This window comes from Drosophila virilis, chromosome 4 (genome assembly GCF_030788295.1).
Source record: "Drosophila virilis strain 15010-1051.87 chromosome 4, Dvir_AGI_RSII-ME, whole genome shotgun sequence".
In the NCBI taxonomy this organism is placed as follows: Eukaryota; Metazoa; Arthropoda; class Insecta; order Diptera; family Drosophilidae; genus Drosophila; species Drosophila virilis.
Genome location: NC_091546.1, coordinates 2,187,401 through 2,212,085, shown reverse-complemented (window position 1 = coordinate 2,212,085; position 24,685 = coordinate 2,187,401). Strand labels below are relative to the sequence as shown.

Here is a 24,685-nt window from a genome sequence, read left to right as displayed (position 1 = left end):
AATTTTCTACTTACAGACACTCGGCAAATTGTGCTCAAATACGGACGGCAAAAGACAACACACAAAGTAAACTCGCACCTAGCGTATATTATGCCCGCTAAAATCAATAACTCAGCCGTGTACCGAGTCGCAGTCGCAGCTAATATAAACAACCTAAGTCAACAAAAGCCCAGAGCATGAGCATGGTGAGCCGGACGGAAAAGGATTACGACAGCGCGACGCCGGCGCTGCAACAACAAATGAACCTCGCCCGGCGCGCCTGCTGGAGCAGCTGCCCGACCAGACCCAGCTCCAGTTCAAGTCCAAGTTCCCTTAATGCTATAGAAATTCAATTGCCCGTGGCAACAGCTTGTCAGCCGGCTAAGCCAATGACTCCTAATCAAAGCGTGCTCCGTCTGCCACCCGCACCACCAAGAACAACAACAACAACAACCCAATCTCCACCGAGCAAACGGCCAAGATTCAGTCCGGGCGGCAGCTGGCAGCGGCAACTGTTGCTGCTGCTGTGCGGCATTTGCATTTTGCTGACCAGCATCGAGGCACGTCCCAATGTTAGCGCCTCCAGCAGCAGCTCCAGCTCCAGCTCCAGTTCCGCCTCCAGCGCCAAGCCAGCGGATGCCGTCACGCAGCTAAACGTAAGTATGGAAATTTAATTACGATATTCTTCTGTGGGTTTTTTAAGAATAGCTGAAAAATTAGATAAGTAGGAGCTGAAAATGTAATTACGATCAGCTCATCAATGGCAGACGAGCTCTCATTTCCGCCCTTCTCTCTCTCTACATTTTTGTTTAATAAAACAATATTTGCAAGTTGTTTTGGATAACGCCAAAGCGATTTATGTATATTGTTGAGTATAAGTATTTGTACAATTGTAGATTGCCAAGTTGAAGCCCTGAAAATTTCATACAGATCGGACTATAAGAACCGAAGATAGTCTGGAATGCGATTCCCATAGATAGTGTGGGAAACATACATATATTACATACAAATATATAAACATACATATATACTACACATTTATAGAGGCAGCTCGACGCAAGTTTCCACGCATTTTTTAATTTTTATTATTTAAGAGCCGAATGCGAGCTATTGCCTATTTTCCTTTATCCCTACAAAGTGCTTTTCAACTAATTGCATTCTTGTTCTTAGTGGATTAAAAATACCTAACCAAGTATTTAGTTTTCCTTTACTAAGCTCGCAAAGTATGCAGCGTTTTTCAACACCGGAATTAAAATTGTTTGCGATTCACTTCTTCATAATTTACTTTTCTTAAATTGAGTAAAATGCATGCAAAATAGTTTCTGGCTAAACAAAAATATTATTATTTCTCAGCTATCTATGAGTAGCTAGCTATTGAGTCTTCCATTCTTAAACTGTTGGAGATTATCACGTTTTTCAACACTATTGTACAAATTTCTTGGTATTTGCTTCATGAGCCTTCCATTCCTAAGCTGTAAATAACTGCAGCGTTTTTCAACACTATATTTTATCATTTTATTACAATTTCCTTTTCTTATATAATACAAAAATAAATCCTTGCATAACTTGAGGTTGTTGTTCCTAAGCTAAAAATGGCAGCGTTTTCCAACACTATTGTGTGCGAATTATTTCAAAATAAGCAGTGTTATAAAATACGTGATTATTTATTCCGTTAAGAGGTACAAAAAGGCTTTCTTGGATTAGCTGTTTGAAGCATTTTTTTGATTAGAGTATTTTTTGCAACTCAAAACTTGACAACACTGGTTTTGTGCCCCCAGGAAATGTCAGGGCTCGGACTGGCATTCAACTGTCGTTAAGTTTTAGCCATTTCGATTCGAACACAGCAAGCAAAATTGCCTCTAATTATGGTAATTGACCAGGCCAGAAGCTCAACAAAAGTTAGAAATGTCGCTTGTCATGAGTTATTACCAAAAGTTTCAGCTGACGCCAACTGTTGACTGAATCGCACATCCATCAGACAAAGTGTTTAGACAGTTGGCAGAAAAGATATATGTAATATTTACTATGACTGTAATTGGAGCAGGCTTTCTCTATGAGGCAGTTAAGATAGTGAAATAGCACAGAGAATTGAAGTTAAAAGGTTATCTATCCTAAATAGTTGCGGATAGTTGGGGGATTATTTAAAAAATAAATGTAGCTGGAAATATTTGCCATGTTAGCGGAAGGGGTTGCTTAGATACAATACAAAACAATACAAATCTTTTCCAAAATCTTACTTCAGCTGCCTCAGACGACAGCGGCACCAGCATCAACAGCTGCTTCTCCGGCTCTGCCCAAAGCCGAACCGCTGACGGGTGATGCGAAGATTGAGAAGGATTTGTTCGATGTGTCGCTCGACGATGAGACGGACGAGGCACATCATCACACGGAACGTTATCCGCTCTCCCAGGTGGACTTTGCGCGGGTCAAGACGCCGTTCATAATTGGCATTTGGATACTTTCGGCGAGCATAGCCAAAATCGGTGCGTATATATATATGTCAATATATGTAAAGCATATGCATTCGTTTTTTACATATTTTATTTATTTATTTGTTACTTATTTGCCTGGGCTTCCGTCGGTTCGCCGGTTGCCAGGCGGGCAAAATCAATATGTTTATATAACGTTGACTTTTGCTGATTGTGCGTCCTGTCTGTGTGTGCCTGGGTGTGTGCTTAGGTGTGCAGCTGAAGGGTATTGCATAAGAGTCAGCCAAGTGGCGCAACAAGCGCCCAAAAGCCTTGACACTGGCCCCTAAAAAGCAGCAGCCACCACCCCCGAGAAAGCAAGGCCCAAACCCCCGGGCGCAACAATTTGCCAGATTGCATAAACGATTTGGCTGCAATCTCGATTTTGACTGGCACCTGCTCTTTTTTTTTCTCAACTCTTGACTTTGCTATCTTGTTGGCCCGCTCTTTTAGCCGGCTCGTGGCTTGGCTTGCACAAAAATCCATTTGCTGAAGGCCAACTGCTTCACTTATTGGTTCATTGCAAAGGAACCCCCTACTCTCTCTCTCTCTCTCTCTCTCTCTCTCTCTCTCTCTCTCTCTCTCTCTCTCTCTCTCTGTCTGTCAACTGCCCCAAGTGAGCTTACTTACTTACTTACATAATTATCGGGGCCACTTTTTTCAGCTGTGCAAACATTTTGCTAGCATTGATAGCTTTGTAGATTATGTGCTCTCTGTTAACTTCCATTGTCAACCAATTTTCATAATTATGAACATTTTGCTCATCGATTTTGAATTCAATTCTGATTCGTATTTAATTTCCTCTATTTAGTTTTAGATTTTCAAAGATTAACTATAATAATTATGATTATATTCTTTTAATATATATTTATATATGGAAATATATATATGGAATACATAAATAAACTACATAGCAATAAATAAAGTTAGGATTCTATACAAATTTTATAATCGTGAGCTCATATGAAACAAAATATATAATAATACAAGTATTTTGTACGCATATAAGTATTATATATGAGTGTGTTTGTGTGTGTGTGTGGGTGTATGTTGGCGTGTGTGTGTTACTGTATATATGTATGCATGCATGTTTGTTTTTTAATACCAAACGCAGACCAAACGTATTTGTCGCTGTTCTGCAAATTGAAATAAAATTAATTTCTACCGAGTGCTCTTCTCCTCGATTCTCAAGAATTCAATTAGGCTCTGCAGTTTTTCATGCTTAGCTGGTAGAGTAGTGTTTTTTTTTTATATTTTTGTCGGTTTTTTTTGTATGCAATGCTGTACATGTGTTTGTATGTATGTATGTATGTCTACATAATAGAAACCAACATGCATACATATATATACAAGCATTTATATGAATATGCTGGCATGCACACAAACATATACATATGTCTGCATGCATGTATATATGTGTTTGTATGTACACATGCATGCATATAGGTGTGTGTGCCTGTAGGTGTCTGGGCATGTATTCATACATGTACGCATGCAAGCATGTTTGCATATATACCAAAAAAAAAACATGCACGCTTGCAGGTACAATAAGGCATACATATATATGCAAACGTAAAGCTTCTCCCAAAAATCCACTTTATAGGAGATATATATTAAGAACTTTCGTCGCGAGTCAATAAAAATGTAGTTTCAAAAACAATTTAGCACACATTATCGTATATATTTCTAAAGTGTCGTGTCTCAGCATAGAGTGTTTTATTTGTGTATACCCATATTTGGCCCCATTAAAGGAATTGACCCAAATACAAGAATCAGCCATAATCGTTGAGCAGCTCCATTGGGGAAGGGTGTCTGGCGGTGCGGAGAGCATATTCACATTTTCATGTAAATGTGCCATTGTTGGAATGGAAATTGTTTTTCTCGTGTCGGTTTTTATAGGCACTCGGCAAATATGAAAAGAAAAAACAAACCTTTTGTGCAATTTTAGTAAATGTATTTGTCCGCCACGCCCCATGACGCCCACATAGATACATATGCAAATTTGTGGCTATTGTGTGTTGGTTTTTGTATGTTTTGTTTTGCTTAATTTAAATTTTTTGCATTTCACAGGTTTTCACATGACGCCCAAATTGCATCTGATATTTCCGGAATCCTGTCTACTTATCGTTGTGGGCGTGGCCATAGGCGTTGTTCTCTATTTCTGCACAGATGTTGCCGTCTCGCCGCTGACACCGAACACGTTCTTCTTTTACATGCTGCCGCCGATAATATTGGACGCGGGCTACTTTATGCCGAATCGCATGTTCTTCGATAATCTGGGCACCATCCTGCTGATGGCCGTGGTTGGCACCATCTTCAATGTGGCCACAATTGGTGAGTATTCCATTAAATTGATTATTTTAATGGTGCGTCATCGCACACGTCGCCAACGAGCGGAACATGGCCCAAACGAAGAGTAGAAGCCAAAGTGGGGCAAAACTTGATGCTCGTGTGGTTCGCACTCATCCATCAAGTGGCCCAATGACAGCGCAGTTTCCCCAATGTCAATAGACCTTAAAATGAAGTAAACAGCTTTATCGGGGGATTCTTTAACTTTTCACAGTCTGCTAGTTTTATGCGCCTAAGCTTAAGAGTAGTACTGAATTTTTATCAGCATCAACAACATTATTTCAGTTCTAGCTTGAACCTTTTAGGAATTATAAACGGATTCTATATTTGGAATATACCGAATATCTTATTGGGCATCCCAACAGAGCTCTGATTTCTTATTCAAAGTTCTAAACAAAATTAGGATTGAATTTAATCTTGAGAAGAATACGAATTATTTCATCTTTATAATAAAAACAGCCCACTCTTCTAAACTCATTTTAATGCCTTCTCTATAATAATAATAATATCAAATGAGCAGTGAAAACCCCCTATAAAACTATTACTATTAAGGCTAAGGCCTTTTTTCAATATGAACAGTCCCGTTTACTTCAGCCATTAGAGCATCAATTTAAAATATATACATTTTATTTATTATTAAATCCTTTTCAAGACCTTACTACCCTTGAACATGACTCGTCCTTACATATATAACAGACATCACATTCTCGTGTTCACAATAAATGTTTGAAAATAGTTACTAAGCTCGAGTCATATATTATGTTAATGCATTTCGCTCCCCCCCAAACTGACGACATTTCAATTGTGTTTTTCGCACGCTGACAAAGTAAACAAATTTACTGGAAATACATATATCTGTAGCATTACTTAGGACTGATTACAATGGCGACGCGCTTGTTAAACACATCAAAATTTGTGGCACGCGAACAACGAACAATGTTGTCCAAGGGCAGGGTAACAAGCGCCTGGAGAGCAGCAGGGGCCAAGCGGCGAGGGAAGACAGTTGTAGATGACCGCTTAGACGTGATTTATACAAAATGTAACACAACATGCGATTGATGTGGATATATGGGGATATACATCTATTGGAATGGAATTGGTGGGGTTGGGGCTTCCTCTAATGATGAAGGCACGAGGCATTACGCTTGGTTGGCGCACATCTGTTAGAAATAAAAACAATCTAACGTGATTTTTATGAAAAACAAACAAATATCTACAGATCTAAGAGATTTTTTATTACAGCTAATGTTTGTCAAAAGTTGGGAAAGTCAATTTCAAAGCACACACACAACTGCTTAAATTTGTGTTTGGCAAATTATTAATTCAGACCTGGGCTTAAAAATTATTTCATTAATTTCAGATATAATAACGAATGCGATTTATATGTTTATTTATGTAACTTTTCAGATTGGCATATATATGTATGAAGGCATAAAAATAGTCTCAGTTCTAGTTCAAAGCAATATTATTATAATTACAAATGAGTTACATTTATTTATGTGGCCTTGAATAATGGGAAAGTAAACCTCAGAGGCGAACTGGATTTTTATTTCAAGACTTGCTTTAATTTAGGTTAGGCTACAATCGAATTGAAACGCCGGCTTGGAATGTTGTGTCTGTTAAGGTGTATAGTTCACAGTACAGTTAGCATTCTTCTACTACTACTACTATCACGTCTACTACTTTTAATGCTGTTACTACTACTACTATTCCCACTACTACTACTAATTGTATAACCAGTTAGACTCATAGTACTGTATTTAGCACATTTAGTAATACTTATATTTCTACCACTTCTTTTCCTACTTCTACTACTACTACTACCAGTACTACTACCACTTTTACTCCTACTTCTACTACTACTACTTCTTCCACTACTACTACCATTACTACTTCTACTGCTACTACTACTACTACTTCTACTACTACTACTACTACTACTACTACCACTACTACTACTGCTACTACTACTACTACTACTACCACTACTACTTCTACTGGAAATACTACTACTACTATTACTACTTAAACTATCAATACTACTAATTATACTACTACTAGCCTGGAACTTAAATTGTACATAAATGGGATAAGTTTTATAAAGAAAAGCCTCACCCAAAACTGCAGCGCACCATTTTATTCCAAGAACTAGTTATGCTACAAATAATTTGTTCATTAATATTTTTTTAAACTTGACAATATTTAAGATTTAATTTAATTTATCTTATTTTGTCCTCTACCAAAGCCTTCCTTGCTCTGAAATATTAATGAATTTAAGTAATTTCGCCATAGAAGATATTTAAAACTTGAAAATCAATTAAGACACTTCATTTGAGCAAATGCAATTAAAACGCCTTTAAGCAAGTTAGTGCAATTAACTGTGAACAAGCCCGCTGCAATTGACAGCGCAATTAATTGAAAAGCAGAATGTTGAGATTTATCGACTCCTTGCATTGCAGGTGGCTCCCTTTACGCGTGTGGGCTGTGCGGCGTCTTTGGCGATGAGACGCCCAAGTTGTTGGACGTCTTTCTGTTTGCCTCGCTAATATCCGCCGTCGACCCGGTGGCTGTGCTTGCCGTATTCGAGGAAATACACGTCAACGAGATCCTCTACATTGTCGTCTTTGGCGAGTCCCTGCTCAACGATGCCGTCACGGTAAGTACAACTACTTTGTTTTTTTTTTTCATTGGGTAATTCGCAGGAAGTTTCACAAGCCCATCAAATCATGCGGCTTGTGGCTTGATTGAGTGTTAATCGAGGTGCAATTACTAATTGCCTGTTGCATGCTTGCAGGTTGTCATGTATCACATGATGGAGGTCTATAATGAGATCGGATTGCCCAACATTATGGCGCAGGACATTGCCAGCGGCGTGGGCTCGTTTTTCGTTGTGGCCCTGGGCGGAACTGCCATAGGTAAGTGCCATATATAATCTATATAAAGCAACAATGCATAATATACATAAATCAAATAAGAAGATATAGTCCATAATAAATGCTTTTGCGGTCAGATGAGTCAGTTTCCTATATGTCAAATTGATTTATTTGACGCATTCAGAAATGTGTTGTGATTATTTAATTACAACGTCTGTTCAGATTCTCTTAATTAATATAAATTTATATTAAACAAAAAAAAATGTAACGAAAACAACGTTTGATTTAATAAGATTTTTGCGGGGCATTGAACCAGGGACTCTTTGTTGAACACTTTCAGTTTCATATTTTTGATTATAAATATTTTATATATATTACAGGCATTATTTGGGGCTTCCTGACGGGTCTGCTAACACGTTTTACGGATCATGTGCGTGTCATAGAGCCCATATTTATTTTTGTTATGGCCTATCTGGCATATCTAAATGCTGAAATCTTTCACATGAGCGGCATTCTGGCGTGAGTATGATCTGTGGCAACAAATAGCAACATTATCATAACCAAATATTTGTCCTTCTATTTCTTGCCTATCTCCAGCATTACTTTCTGCGGCATTACGATGAAGAACTATGTGGAGTCGAATATATCGCAAAAGTCGCATACAACTGTTAAATATGCGTTGAAAATGTTATCCAGTTCGGCGGAGACGATTATATTTATGTTCCTAGGCGTGGCCACCGTCAACAATATGCACGTATGGAATACGTGGTTTGTGATCCTAACCATTGCCTTCTGCTCCATATTTCGTGTTATCGGTGGGTATATTCGATCTAGCTCCACATTTGAATGTTTGACTGTTCTTTACTGCAACCTGTACAGGTGTCATTCTGCTGTCGGCCATTGCCAATCGCTTTCGACTGCACAAATTGTCGCGAGTGGATCAGTTTGTCATGTCGTACGGTGGCTTGCGGGGCGCCGTTGCCTTTGCCCTCGTCCTGCTCGTCGATGAGAATGTGGTCAAGCATAAGAATATGTATGTGACCACAACCATAGCTGTGATCTACTTTACGGTGTTTGTGCAAGGCATCACCATAAAGCCACTTGTCAAGATTCTTAACGTGAAGCGAGCCAACAAGCGGAAGCCCAGCATGAACGAGCGAATTCACGAGCGTGTAAGTTAAAAACTCATTCTTAAAGCTCAGAATAAATTTAATAGATCTTAGCTGACAATATTCAGAATCACTTTAAGGAATTTTGTAACTTAATCTGTATGTTAAATATTTACAAGGAAGATAAAAGCTAATAGATTCTGTAGATCTTAGCTGATATAAATTCACATTCTAATGCACCTCTTACTGAAAATGAATTAACATGAACTTTAACAGGCAGTTATCAGTCCTGCTTATTTATACAATGATTTTCTCATTTGAATCCTTTTAGTTTATGGATCACTTGATGGCTGGCATTGAGGATATTGTGGGCAAGACGGGCAACTACAATGTGCGTGATAAGTTCAAGCGTTTCGACAATCGCTTCATACGCCCCCTGCTGATCAGAGATCTAAAGGTAGGTATCAGAATTCCATCTTACTTTTAAGCTGAGTATACTTAACTTCTTCCCCTCCCAATGCTTCTCTCTATGCTTTACAGGGCGCCGAACCCAAAATTATTGAGACCTACTCCAAGCTGACCATGCGGGATGCCATGGAGGTGATGCGTCGTAATCCGTCGACAATTGGCCAGATGACGGGCACCGAGTCGATGAGTGCATTGTTTAGGAATTATACCAATAATTATATTGGCGGCAGGTGGGCACCGCCAACCATATACACCACCTGGTAAACGAATTTTGGATAATCGATAATCGATAATTAATAATCGATAACAATAGCCGTACAATGCATGTATGCAAGAAATTTAAAACGAAATGTTGTAGTAATTTTTTTTTGGCATGAAAAATTTAGCACAAAAATTAACATAATTACCGGATTGGCCCCCAATTTCTACACTCCAAAAATACTTCTCTCTTCTACACTTTATATATATATATATATATATTTAAAGAACTTTTGCATATCTAAAATTCGTTTATCTGTATCTTTGTTTAAAACTTGGTAGTATCTCTATATATATATAGGAATATATTTTCGTTTAATTAATTTCCATGTGTCTGCTCCATTCAAATAGTCCCAGCCTGACAAATCTGGACAACTCGTGCTCCCACAACTTGGACATGGCCGAACTGGACTATAATCCATCCAAAAAGGATTTGACAGATGCCAAGATACACCATCTGCTGGCCGAAGAACTAAAGCCATATAGAAGGGTACGTATGCAGCTCGCAATCGAGTTGAGCACCTTCAGCATAATAATCGATTTTGGTTTGGTTTTCTATAATATAGCAGTGACAGTTTTAACTACTACAACTACTATATATCTTATAGCATATTCTTACACACACACACACGGCCCAAGTTTTTGAGTACCTATATGATATATATATCACAATTCCAATCCATATCACCGAAAATACTTGACGCCTCGTAGTCGTATTTGTATTTTATGCTTTCCACCTTAGTTTCCTTTTTGGGCATTTCGTTTTGAGACACGCTTCTCTCTCTCTCTCTCTCTCCTTCTCTCTCTTTATATATATATCTCTTACTCACTCTCTCTATATATACATATATATGCTGACTATATCTATATAATTAGATATATTTGTAATTAATCGTTTCTTTGATTTCTTCCCGTTGTTACGAACTCAACTTCAACTTTAACTTCTCGTCAACGTCAAAAATATAATAATACAAAATATCTCGAAAACTACTTCAAATTTTTGTGTGCTTTGAAAATATTTTACGAAACTGTACAAAATATTCAAATATTTCGTAACGAAAGGCTTCCATACAAATGGTACGAATAAATTGGTTCAACTGATTTAAGAATTTCTTTAATTTTCATTTTATTCTTTCTTTTATTACAAAAAAAAATAAAATTAATTAATAATCAATTAAAATGATAAACATTTGTTTCTGTATATGTTACACGTTTTTGTGTGTCTGTACTAATGACTGCAAGACATTTTTGTAATGCATATAATTAATAACATTAATTATACTAATTAATTAACAGTTACAGTTTCTAGTCAATATCTTAATGTATAATTGGTGTCTATAAAACAAACAAATCGTATTGATAATCAACTTTTTTCTAAATGGCTAACAACTCTCAAATAAATCTATGTATACTTAAATTCAATTTGATAAGAACTTAAACTCAGAACTCAAATTCATTTTTATTAGTTTTTCAAAAACATTTCCATTCATTGTACATCAAACAAGCACAGAACATGTTTCTATTAGGGAGATATACAATATATATATGTGAATTTTCCAGAATAGCGTTGTTTAATCTATAACTATTAATACTTTAACAATGCTTTAATAGCAAATTATAATTGTTTGGGTACTATTCTTTATTTCTTAAAAGTATTTCAAAGTAGTTTTTGCAGGCTAGACAAATATATATTAAAACTCAAGACTTGACTTACAAATATTCAAAATATTTCTAAAAAAAATTGTAAGCTCTTATAATTTCCATAATATTGAACATATTGTGGAACCGTAGGTTCATCTTCCATTATAAATGTATTAGAGTAGTTGGCGATTTGATCTAAAATTGCGAAACATCACAATTATATCAGGTTCAACACTTAACATCCAATTAAACTCGTTTGCAGCACAGCAAAAAACATTTTGAAATGCGCACATATATCAATTTTTTTTCGGGTTTGCTTGTTACATTTATTTGAATTTTGTTTCTAACAATTTACTTTACTAATCTTCTTCTTTTGCTAGATCCTGTAAAGCACACACTTTTTACCAACAAGAATATACTTATATTTATATATATATTTGTATATACCTAAATGTTGTGTTGCAATTTAAATCCCTTATCCAAAAATATACTCTTTTCAAAATACAAGTTTGTTGTGGGAGAAAAAATCGAAATGCATCCGTTTTTTTTGCGCCTCGAGTCAACTAGCGAGAAGTCGCCGGTTCAAATTTAGCAAAACTGTTCAGTTTATCTAATTGTTAAATAACTTTGTGTGTTATTACTTAAAAACCAACAAAAAATGAATATTGGATATATTCTATATATATGCTATATATTCTTTATATTTTGGAAAGAGTATTCTCGCTGCGGCCAGGCCGAAGTGCACCTCCATTTGCTGTGCCCACAAGCACGCCCTTTAATAACAATCTATAAATTGAAATATATTCAATCATATTCAGAGCATATTATCTTAATGTATATGTAAGCTGTACAAATGTTGTGAGACGTCTTTATTCACCTAATCAATTGTTGTTTATGCTAGTTAGCAGCAAATTTACAATTAATCGTATAACTTGTCAAATAAATTTAAAAAAAAAAAAAGAAAACAAACACCATTTATAATATGGCATTTAATGTGCTTTCGTAATATTCCTTACAGCACCGTCGTCTTAGTTATAGCCGACACGCAGTAGATGACAGAGATTTGTCCACACAGGTGAGTCGAACACATTGACAAATCTCTGAGAGCACCTCAATACTATGGAAATTAAACAATATTGTATTGAAAACATATGTCTTTGTGTGTTTAATTTTAGGTCAATTATAAAATGCAAATGAATTTCCGTCGCATGTTCAACGATCGGAAACATCACAAGCGCAGCAAACGTGGCGCCAGCAACAAGGTAAGCGAATGCCCCTTATATACATATATATATATATATATATATATATATATATCTAATATATCTGTTAATTTACACTTTTAGGAGCCCAAAGAGAATGTTAAACAGAATCATGTCTCGTTCCATGATTTCCAACAGAACGGCACCACCAAGCAGCTCTCCAATGGTACGAATACGAATTCGAGTTCAAACCATTCACGCAAAAAATCTTACAGAAAAAGACATACTCACAATTCACTTAACAAATATCGTAGATTAGACATAGGTAAATGCCGCTAAAAAAAAAAAAAGACAATTTACAGCAATTAAATATTTTATTAAAAATAACTACTCCCAATGTAGTTGTAGCTGTAGAAAGCTATACCAAAAAATTTTAATTTTTTAGTTACATTATAGACAGCATCCCAGATGTGTAGTCTCAGCTTTTCCGTAGCATGATTTCCTCTCTCCAAATCTAAGTAATTTATAACTATTCATTAACCCGCACTTCATTAATTTTAAGTTTCTAATAAGCATGTTGGGGCTCGTAAGACATAAAACCAAACCAAAATTTTCAAACAAATTTTTTCCTTTTTCATTTACAACTTTACGAGCCCCCATTTACATAATCCCACACATTTTGTTACTAATCATAATTTAAATAAGTTTTAAGTTTTAACGAAAAAACAAAAATTGGTCACTAATTGAGAAAACCCAAAACTTTCTTTTATCTTCCTCCTACAACACGCGCTTTCCTACCCGATGAAAACAAAAAACATAAATTGGTTGTATCGAAAAAAAACTGTACTTCAAAATTTCTGCACATTTAACAACACTGACAACACGCATTTTCCACACTGCCTCATTTTGTATTTAACAACACTGTTATCTGTGTGCCATATATTATACGATATGATTTATCGTATAAAGACTATATTAACGATATGCTTAACGAAACAGCCGAGGAATGCCCGCAGAATCCGAATGAGATCAATGTGATTGGACCCAGCGACGATTGGGACGACGGTCTCACATTTACCGCAAAATCATCACGTAAGTTCCATTAGCTTCTATATGTTTTTTGGCTATATCCAGTTTATGTATGCGATTTTACAAATAGGGCTATTGCCCCATCGAGTATTATCCGATTTAATTGTTTATCATTTATCAGTTGAACCTTTTAGAGATATATATTTACTGAACGCCTGATCGGTGGTTATATAGCGATAACCGACTCGTGTCTTTTTCCATTTTTATACTTTTATCTCAACAATTGACTACACAAAAATGCCATCAAGTACTATATTTCATATGATTCTGTACAAGAAATGTGCGCGACACAACAGCTTAAAGTACAGTAATAAAGAAAAAGTTAAGAAAGTTTGTAAACATTTTGTACGATTAATTGTGTAAAAAGATGTTAGCTATTTGTTATATCAAGTAGCCAACTTTTGTTTCTAGACAAACTCTTTTTTATTATTGTTTTTTTTTTTAATTTGTAATTTTCTTATGCCTCGAAAAAAACAGATCAACTGTTGAGCCAGAGCTTCTGCTAGACTCTTTGATTATTTGATTGATTTCTGTTTTATTTTGTATACTTCCGTTGTTTTTTTGAACGCAAATTGCCTAAGAGAATTTAGATTTAAATAAAAGCTATATAACGACAACATTTTCTATATATTTGTTTTTTATATCCCTATTTTATGCCTATCCAATTTCATTTGATTTAACATATAACCAATATGTTGCTCGATATGCCCCCGATAAACTGTAACACACAATTAGCTGACTCGGATCGCGCCAATAATAACTCCCTGATAGCGCATATTCAAAACCTGCCCGGTTTCGATGCATCCAAGGCGCGCATCGTTCAGCATTATGCGCCCAAGCTCGACGACGATCAGCAAGATCTAGACTCGCCCGATCCGTCAGTTGGACCCACAGCGGCCGAACTGATCCTGCCCTGGCGACGGGATCGTTCATACCAGAGCATTGGTAAACAATATCAAAAAACACAACTACCAAGAATCCTAATTATCTAAAAAAACAAAAACGAAATAATAAAACACACTGATGCATTGGCTATACGAATTTTATATATTCACATCCAGAGACATCTCATACTCCCATCATCCATCTCTGATATGCATAAACATCTGTACAACATCCAAAAATATTCCCGCTCGAGTTGATAACTTCACCTCCTCATTTAAATTCTAGTTACAAATGTACAAAATATTGCCAGTATATCTTGTACATACAATCCAAAATTGTAAACAAAATATATCCCGAAGTGGAAAATTTTATCTTCCAGTTAAATACTTAGATTCCGATATATACTTTTATATGTAATGCATTTTTATGCCTTTTCGTATTTTTCATACTGGTTCAGCAAACTAAATTGCAGAGAGAAGCGCAAAAGAATAAGTGCAAAGTTTATTCAACTTCCAGCCAGACAAAGAGAATTTCTGGCATAATTTCCTTATCAACTGGCCTGCTTGCGTAAACTTATCTCTTTTATCGCTTCTCTCTTTCACTCTCAAAAGCCCATCTCCATTCATTCGTTTGCCATTGCTCACACATAAAAAATAAATCTAAACACACAAAAATTTCTGTGTATTTAAATCAAAATAAAAGCCATTATAATCGTATAATGTCTCATAATCTTAGAGAAGTTGATTGTACAATCGTTATTTGTGCTAAGCATTTCAAGCCGCTATTTAAGCTATACCGAGTTTATTTCTGTTGCTTTTTATTTATTTATTTTCTTTGGTAATTCCCAACTTGTTAATAAGGCCCGTTTTATTAAGCTCCCGTTAAGGTTCATGTCAGTAACAGTCAAATTACAGAAGACAGCCCTGTGCTGCTATCCTAATGCCAATCAGAGAAAATCAAATAATAGATGGCAGCACTGCATTGTTATCTTTAAGTCTATAATTCAGTTTCATGTAAATAAAATATTAATAAAGTGCCTGGCAAATTGTATCAGCTAGATAAATTGCATGTAAATAAAAAATGGCAACATAGTGTTTCTATCTTAATGTCAAATATTTAAAATGTGAATCAACTGCCTGGTAAATTTTATCAGCTAAATCAATTTCATTTAAAGTACAGATGGCATAACCGTCCTATCTATCTTATGTTATTTATTTAACTCGAATAACTGTCTGGTACATTTTATCAACTTAAACAGTAAAACGTAAATAACAGCTGACAACACCATGTTGCTATCTTTATGTTCAATGTCTACCAAGTGGTTAAACTGCCTGTTAAATTTTATCAGCCAGATCTTTAAATACAACGGAAGTTGAACAGACACCAACTTTAATTGGAGCACAATAAAACGGACCTAAGTATTTTGTAATAATCTTCAATGTTATCTAGCTGTCATAAATAGTTGTCATCAATGTCTATCAAGCGACTGTTTAGCTAAAACATTCGCTAAATTGCTTGTTCAAGACAAAAAAAATAAAACATGCAGAACAGCTTGTAGTTCTCGTAGTTGCATACATTAACGATAAGAATAGGCGATCATCTGACAAAGTAATACCAAAATTCAGTACATTTAGCAAAACCATAATGTTACGCAAATCAATTGAAATTCACCTTTGATATGAGAAACCAATTGAAAAAAACATTTCAAGCGAAAAGCAGCATGGCATTTTTGTGCATGACAAAGTGTTTTGTTGTTGCCATCCCGGAATCGTATACAACCTCTTAAGTTAAAAGTCGCGATTACACAACAACAACAACAACAGAACTTATCCATTAGCATTCCCAGTCCCAACATTTGTTTGTATTTGTTTAATCAGGCTAATTGTTATTATTATCATAATTAAGCTAAGACGAATCAAATCAAATGTCGCATGTGTTTTTGAAATATTTAAAATTTAAGAAACTTCTATAATTCGCAATTGTCAAGCATATTTTTATTTTCGTTGTGTCCAAGAACTTTGAAAAACACATGCGATGTGAAAGTGAACATAACCCATTATTTGCTATACATAAAAAAAGAATGGGTAATACTGGCTTAGGCTGCGACCCACATTTATCCAAGCCTGAAACTTTAAGGCGGCTCTTCAACAAGCTTCCGCATAGCGGGCTTCCTTTGAAGTCTAGCTCATTGCTCAGCACTGGCTCGCAGCCTTGCCACTCGGCATTTCGATTCGTTTTGAACACTGTTTTTAACGGAACTTGATTTGCATTTAAGTTGAGCACACTTTGTTCTTGTCCTACCATTTCTTCGATATTTCTAGTAGTTATCGATAATTGAGCTTAAGCTGAACGCGTGATGCATGCATGAAAAAGCTAACAAATATTCGAATTTTCTAACACTTTACCACTCGCAATTTATCTTACACAGTGGCCGAGCATCCGATACCCGAAGAGGATCGCAATTTGTCGCGCGACTCGGATGGCGAACGTCGAGTGGCCACGCCCACAGCTACCGAATCGCAGCTGCCATGGAAGCGAGGAGGCGACGAGTCGACGGACGCAGTGCAGCAGAATGAATTCCCCGCCTGGGCCTCGAACAAGGAGTATTTGGCCTACAATTCGCCAAGCGCCACGTTTTTAGGTAAGCTGAACAGTTGTCAAGCGTTTAACAACACTGGCGCAGCTCTGAGTTATGGGCGGCAACGTATACGTTTCCCAACACTGAATGTACAGTTGCCGTCTCCGTTTACAAACTCTTCTGCTATTTGAATTGAAAATTGAAAATTGGCCTTAAGAAACTCTGCCGAAAAGATGAAGAACATGTGTAAATAACACAAATTACATGTGTACATAAGTAAATATCTATCTATATAGTTTTCTTTTGTGTTTCTTAAGTGCACAAAAAAAAAATAAAACTAAAAAAAAAAAAAAATTGATTCGCGAGTAAAAATTAAGTGAAATTTTTTTGGATATTTGTAAAAAACACTTTGTAGTTTTTTCTGTGTTATTTTTGTTTGTTAATTTCCCTGAACTTTGTGTTTTCTTCTCTTTGCCGCATTGTTTATCCTTTGGTAACTGTCGCCCACACGCACACACACACACACACACTCACACGCACACACTTCGATACACACCTGTATACTTGGAACTGTGCGCCCCCCCACCCACGACCCCGACAGGTGGTATAAACAAGCCTAAACAGCCCAAGTCCGTCATAGGTCTGTTCCGTCGCGAGAGTTCCAGCTCGAAGGCCGGCAGCCTCGGCAGCGGCGCCGTGGACGCCGCAAGCGCCAGCCAGGATCTGATGGTTGTGCCCACAATAAATGCCATCAATCCGTTGATTCAGCTGCCATCGACATCGATGCACAATCCCCGGCTGGACAATCGATCGCAGTCCATATCGTCCGGCACGTTGGGCGCCCATTTGGTCGGCCCGGACGGACATACGGGTCCGTTTCCGGTCACGGCGAGCCATCGCCGTAACGTGCGACGCGGTTCAATGCTGGAGCTTAGCGGGTAAGTCCTTGTTACACACTCACATACACACACACACACACACACACACCCACCAGCACACACACACGCACGCACACACAGCGAGCACAGTTAAGTGTGTGTGTGTCCTGTTCTTTGTTGCTAAAATGTGCCCTGCATGTGACTATGTACTCCGTTTTTCGTTTCTGTGCTTGTTTTTTTAAGTGTGGATCTGTTTATTTATAAGACTTTGCATAGCTTTCATTCATTCGAATATCAAATATTATATTGTCTATGTAATAAGGGCAGCTGCTTGTACTCTTTTTTATTGTAAGGCAGCTTTCTTAATCATTTATCATAAAAATTATAATTTATGGGTTTCGCTCAAAATTATATGATTCGAAAATCTAAAGGTATTTACACGAGATATTCAAATTAAAACCTTTTTTTGAAATCCTTAAGCGGATAAATATCATCATGAAAGTCTACCAATAGGTACATATAGCCATGTACCTAGATCAATGTACCTAGCTGTACCTAGCTGCTGTAATTGTACTCTTTTGTATCAGGCAGCTTGTTAATCGTTTATTATAAAAAGTATAACTTAAAGGTTATTTTAGAAAAGGTATATAATTTAAAAATCTGAAGATATCCACCCGAAATATTCCAATTAAACTCATAAATAAATATCATTCGGTTTTGTCTATAGAATTAAATTGAATCATAAATTGAATATCTTAGCATTTCAGCCAAATTTGTGATTTAATCGCTTGACCTCATTTTCAAATTTGTCAAAACTTGGAGTGTGATTTTTTTGAACGCCATTTAATAGTCGAGATCCATGAGTCTAAAATAATCTATCATTCCCGACCTTTGTTAAGCCGAGATATATCAAAAAAGAATTATTTACTATGGACATCAAAACCAATATTATAATTTGTTTCATCGATAGTCCTGACATATCTTATGAAGATCTGACTTTATTTTGCCGACATTTTTCAACTATATTTTTCTTAGAAACTTTCAATAGACAGCTCGAATAAATAGAATCCTATTTGGTTTTCAATCGCAGCAAGCTTAAATAAAATAATTCAGCTTATTAAATTTTCATATATTTATTCCTCAAAAATAGTTTTTTTACATATTAACAGAAAGATATTCGCTTGCGCAGACACTAAAAAAATTCCTAGAAAAACGTTATGGATCCCTTTTTTGTTAAAAAAAAAAAGAAGAAAATTAGAACCTCGCATGAAAAAAATAGCATAAAGTAAACCTTAACCTCTGCTAACTCAAAAGCTTTAATAATGAAAGTACTAAAATACACAAAATAATTCAAAATATTTAAATTAATTTTAGAAGAAACCCAGAAATTTATGTTTTACTTTTATTTTTTTGTCAACAAATTCCTCGCCCAAATTGTGATAAATTGCTGCATATTTCGCAAATCCCCGCGTCCCGTTCAACAGCTTTTCAGTTTCAAAAATGTTTGCTTATGCATTTGAATATGTATGCTCTTACTTGTGCGTACCTTTTTGCCATAATTTCATTTATAATACTCAACTTTAATTGTGTGCTCTCAATTCGATTTCCAAACAAAAAAAAAAAAAAACCCAAATGCTCGACGCAGACTCATAGCAACTGGACGCAGACCCAGTCGAGTTTTGCTCTGTAGTCCGGGAGCTAGTAATTTGCTAGAGAACACAACAACAACAACAGCCACAACAGCCACAACAACAACAACAACAACAGCAACAACTGCTACCAATATCAAACCAATAATATCGACAACAACAACAACAAGCACTGTCAACAATTGCAACTCGGCTAATTTAATAACAACCACGGCAACGTTTAATTCCCCGAGCAACTCGTCAACAACCAACTACAGTTCCCCAACATCGGAGAGTAGCGGAGCTACATACTATTCCAAGTAATCCGAGTGACCCATTAAAAACCAAACAGAAAACAATAAAATGGGCAATCAAAATACAACTAAAGCCGGCCAATGTCGAATTTCAACCAATCGTATATCGTCAAACCAGACAAGAAACTAACACTTATGATCCCTAACTGCATAGTTTGTATATAGTACAAGATCAGTTCATGCAAATCATTCGTAAAGTTCACTGAATCGATATCAGTTTAGTCTATCCCTATATGAATTCTATATAATACCGATATAGCTAGTTTTAGCTTGCAACTTTCAACTTCTCTGGCAATTGGCATCAATTCATTTCGCACTCATAAAGTACATTATTCAGAAATGTGACTCATAGTTTACCAGGCAGGAAGTCAATAAATTGGTGCAACTTTCTATCCTAATTCTAATTTAGTTTAATTTTTTTTACTAATTTATTTTATAATTGAAAAGTAGTCTGTGTTTTTACCTATACTATTCGTCACAAAAACATTTAACCAAATGCCATGCAATTTCTTAATATTTAACATGTACTTTAACATGTACTTAACATGAACACTAAATGTTTTACATGTGCATTTTGAAAAGAAGCTTTTTTTTTTTTTGTTGTTGATACGCCTCAACAACATACAATACAATTTTCTTAGATTTACCATGTACTTTAACATGTACTAAACATGAAAAATAATAATGTTATTAGTTTTTAAAAGACGCTTCGTTTTCGGCTTTGTTACCTTTACTAAACGCCACGACAACATACAATGCCATTTCTTAATATTTACCATGCACTTTAACATGTACCTAACATGAACATCCAATTTTTTAAAGAAGCCTGTTTTTCCGTTTTGTTTCTTTTACTTAACGCCTCACATATATTTAACTAAACGCAATGCAATTTTTAAACATTTACCATGTACTTTAACATGAACATTAAGCGTTTTACTAAACAATTTTGCACATCTGCTTATATTATCAAAATTGTTAATTGCTTTCTTTTTTTTGGGTAACAATATTTTTCTTTGTTTATAATTTTGATTATATTTTTAGCGCCGTTTCCATTGAGTCCGTGTAGCTGTATAGTCCACAGACAAACGCATCAATCACTTAGTAAACACACACCACACATAAATAATATACAAAAATATATACACAAAATATTTGAACAGTAGTCGAGCTGTTATGAAAGTCTAGTATATGTTGGCTTTTGGCTCATAAATATATATACTTATATATTCATAAATATGTGTAAGTATTTTGGCTCGCTTAATATAATTATCAAGCAGTTCATGACTGTGCTAAGCACCCCTCAAATGTAACTATTATGCGCGCGATGTTAGGGGTACTCCTGCAACTGATTAGCTGTTCATAGTATAGAGCATAAAATGTAAAACAGACAGATATTCCGTCTGCAAATATTTAAGTTTGTCTCGTTTCTCTATCGAAAATTACGGAAAAGCTAGGTTACAAACCGGTTTTGAGCTAAGCCGGTTCAAGTCTGAAACTAAAAACCAAAGCTAAAAACAAAACCGAAAATTATCAGAAACTAGTTACATTAAAATATAGAAAAAATTGGCGAAACCAAGTTCGGTTCACAAAACGAACCTGTGAAAGACGAGCTGATTCAAGCCGTAAACTAAACTAAGAATCCATCAAATATGGAAGAAATAGGAAAAGCCAAGCTTTGAGTTCAAACCGGTTCGGGAACCGAACCTATGGAAGCGGAACTGGTTCGAGTTGTGAACTGAACTAAAAACCAAAGCTAAAAGCAATTTGACAGAAAATAGTTTCATTTATAAATAGAATAAATAGAAAAAGGCAAGTTCTGAACCCAAATCCGGTTCAAAAACCGAACCTATGGGCAAGGAACCGGTTCAAACCGTGAACCAAACCACATGTAATTTAATTTAACTTGCATAAATTGCTTTATTTTGTTTTATTGTAGATCAGCAAAATCAGTTGCACTTGAACCTCTTTTAAATGAAAACTAACCAACAAAAAAAAAAAGCTAAAAAAATTAGTTATTATTTTTAAGGAACTGCTGGCAGTTATTTTTGTTATTAACTGTGCCTAAAAGTATTTTTTTGAAGAAAAGATAAATTGTATTTTAGAATTGCTTTTTTGTGTTTTCTGCTCTCACTTTTAAACCAAGCTTTTAAATCTTTCGCTTAATGCTTACGCTTTATATTATTGTATATAACTTATTACTATTTCTTTTTGCTTTGTTCTCATTTGGGTTCTGCCTTTTTGGTGTTTTCTATGATAATCGTAAGAAGTTGTCTTCTAAGTACTTTTATTCGTTATTGTTAGTTCCATTTTGATGTAGACCCTTTAAAGTTAAATAATTATGTTAGTTGTACTTTGCCTCAATGTAGACCCCGATCATAGTTCGCATTCACTTCGATTCAAAATTGAACGCACAATTGACATTTACTTTCTTCGACTTCTCTTCACGTCCATTGCACACAACAACAACAACAAAATTACACAATCTCAGCGACACAATACCCGAGGAGTCCAGCTACCAGCACGGCCACTCCAAGTCCCTCTGCGAGCCCGTCGATGCCGATGATTGGGACGCGGTGCCGCTGGCTGGCACCGCCGCCGCCTCCGCCTCGGCCTCCGCGAAAGTAATGCATGCCGGACGTGAACCTTTGCTGCCGCGTCTGGCCGCGACGACGAACACGCCGCGTGCCCAGATCCGGCACATGAACGCTGGCGCGGTGGGCGGTTCGGCTGTGGGCGTGGGGGGCGGCAGAAATCAAGTGACGAGCGCGCTGCTGGACTACGAGGATACGGACACGGACACGGAGGAGGAGGATGAGGATGATGATGAGGGCGAGGATTTTGATTTGTATGACGATGAGAACATTGTCGTCACCACGTTCACAACGCCCGCAACGCCACGCCCACACGAGCTGGGCAGACGGCATGGCGCAGCAGCTGGAGCTGCAGCTGGAGCCGCACCAGCTCCACCCCCCACGACGACGACGACGACAACAATTCGCCTGACGCGCAACAACGACGAGAGCATCATTTGAGGGTCAAGCAGCTGGAGGACTCGCGCCAGATCCAGGCGTCTTTTCCAATACGAAATGTTCTACTGAGTTCGGCAACGATTACCTAACTATCCACATGAATATAATTGACACATATATATTATGTATATGTATATAAGAACATTTTGAAAATGGTTTAAAACAAAAAATAAGAAAGCTTTATATTATAATTAATCCCATAACAAAAATTGTATATAACAAAAGAGCATAGAAAGCTTCGGCTTGCCGAGGATTAAATAACCTTGCGGATAATGTTTCAAAAAACCTACAGATTATTTCTAGAAGAGCTCTATCATATATTGATCCGTTGTAGATAAGAAAAGGGTCTAACATACGATTATTTGAAAAACGGAAGAGATTTTCCATTTTTCGAGCGATTATTCCTATCAGCTATACGTAATGCCCGTCTGATACTTATAAGATTTTAGCGGGAAGTTAGAAGCATGATAAATATTTAACATGAAAAACGAAAAGTTTCTCATTCAAGAACTTCACGTTCGACCTTTTCTACCTATAGCAGCTATATGATATAGAGGTCCTATTATTCTTAGCTATGTGGTATATGGTATCCGATAATAACAGGACTCAATCCAGAAATAAGGAGCATGGTAAATATTTAACATGAAAATTATGTTAAGAATATTTTAAAAGTGAACAGTGTCTCATTCACGTAGATATATGATTTAGTGTTCCGATCAGGCCAACTCCGATTATGCATACCACCTGTAACTAAAATATGCTTCTAAACCAAATTTCAGCAGGCTAACTTCACAGCACAGACAGTTAACATGGTCCGTTAAATAGTTGGATAGTTAGGATCTGCAAGGATATTTAAGAAAAGAAAGAAAAACAAAACGATTGTACGTACGTCTAGCACACAAACTATAAGTTAAACAGAATTTTTTCAGCTGCTTCGAACCATTTAAATTCTTCAAATGATAAACTAATCTATTTATAATGTATTTACTGTATTTAAAGCTAGCCTAATGCTAATGTGTTCCAGAAACAATTGTGTTATCAATTAACAATTTAGCCAAAGTTCAGATTAAGTCCTAACACTTAGTTAGCTGTGTGTCCGTGAATTGTCTTTTGCTTTTAGTTTAGACAAATTTATAATATCTATATGGATAATTATAACTGTGTTGCTGCAGTATTTAGTTCAATTTTAGTCGTACTTAACGTAGCGTGTATAAAGTAAACCGGAAATTAGCCGCCTGAAGTCGTAGAGCTACATTTAATAATACATAAGAAATCTATTTCTAAGCAAAACTATACAAGTTAATACCTATATATATTAAATAATAATATATTATAGCTATTTAGCAAGAGTTGTGTAATTTATAAATTATTTTTGTAAACATTTACGAGCCACAAACTAATGAGAAATGTGTAGCACGAGAGTAAATCTTAACGTCTAAGTATGCGTGAATTTTCGACTGTATGAGCAGAACACGGGAGTCCCCATAAATTTGCAGTTCAATATGTTCAATATGTAGTCGATATATCAAACCGGTAGCCATTTACTTTTTTCACCTAACCTCAAAAGTAAAACATAACCTACAAAATAAAAGTAAAATTCACATGCTTAGTAGGAAATTGTACTTCTTATTTGTCCTGAGTGATTCTTTATGTGAGTATATCCAACAAATTGCCTTCTAAATATGCACATTAAAGCTGAATTAAATCGGGCATAATACCAATTATATTGTCAGCAACTAACTAACAACAAAAACACAAAAGAAAAACTGTGTTTAGTTAACTAAAAAATATTTTTATTATTTCAACGAAAGACAATAAACAGCTACAAGAAATTGCATGGACATTTCTTGTAAATTGTCATTTCACTTAAAAGTAAAACAAAAATCTATGAAAAAAAAAAATACTTAAAAGAAATAAAATCAGAGCTGTGTTAACTA

At 35.9% G+C, this 24,685-nt stretch overlaps 1 protein-coding gene across 23 annotated transcripts; it reads left to right on the top strand.

Annotated features, from left to right (window-relative positions):
• Positions 1-176: 176 nt before the first annotated feature.
• Positions 177-24,649, top strand: Nhe2 (Na[+]/H[+] hydrogen exchanger 2). Of its 23 annotated transcripts, none has more exons than XR_011416779.1 (21): positions 177-635; positions 2,222-2,462; positions 4,518-4,781; positions 7,256-7,452; positions 7,591-7,711; positions 8,050-8,188; positions 8,267-8,484; positions 8,549-8,841; positions 9,110-9,235; positions 9,319-9,506; positions 9,856-9,994; positions 10,567-10,581; positions 12,164-12,220; positions 12,321-12,407; positions 12,492-12,672; positions 13,317-13,439; positions 14,172-14,381; positions 16,750-16,962; positions 17,501-17,837; positions 20,761-20,958; positions 22,208-22,348. XR_011416779.1 is itself a non-coding variant. In XM_070209411.1 (21 exons), the coding sequence occupies exons 1-21, from the start codon at positions 177-179 to the stop codon at positions 22,749-22,751; spliced, it is 4,425 nt and encodes a 1,474-aa protein (XP_070065512.1). In that variant the 3' UTR covers positions 22,752-24,649. The 23 variants fall into 23 exon arrangements, 22 of the variants coding, with proteins under 22 accessions (XP_070065512.1, XP_032294742.1, XP_032294741.1 ...); XM_070209411.1 differs by lacking the exon at positions 20,761-20,958 and adding an exon at positions 19,423-19,725 and having other exon boundaries at positions 9,319-9,476; positions 22,208-24,649; XM_032438851.2 differs by lacking the exon at positions 20,761-20,958 and adding an exon at positions 19,423-19,725 and having other exon boundaries at positions 12,492-12,573; positions 13,347-13,439; positions 22,208-24,649.
• Positions 24,650-24,685: the final 36 nt, after the last annotated feature.

What these genes read in the sequence shown, in the direction of transcription:
- Nhe2 (XM_070209408.1), top strand. Translation starts at nt 177, where the DNA reads ATGAGCATGGTGAGCCGGACGGAAAAGGATTACGACAGCGCGACGCCG. An exon ending in CTTCAATGTGGCCACAATTG is followed by an intron (nt 4,782 to 7,255) that starts GTGAGTATTCCA and finishes CTTGCATTGCAG; the next exon opens with GTGGCTCCCTTTACGCGTGT. An exon ending in AACGTGGCGCCAGCAACAAG is followed by an intron (nt 12,408 to 12,491) that starts GTAAGCGAATGC and finishes TTACACTTTTAG; the next exon opens with GAGCCCAAAGAGAATGTTAA.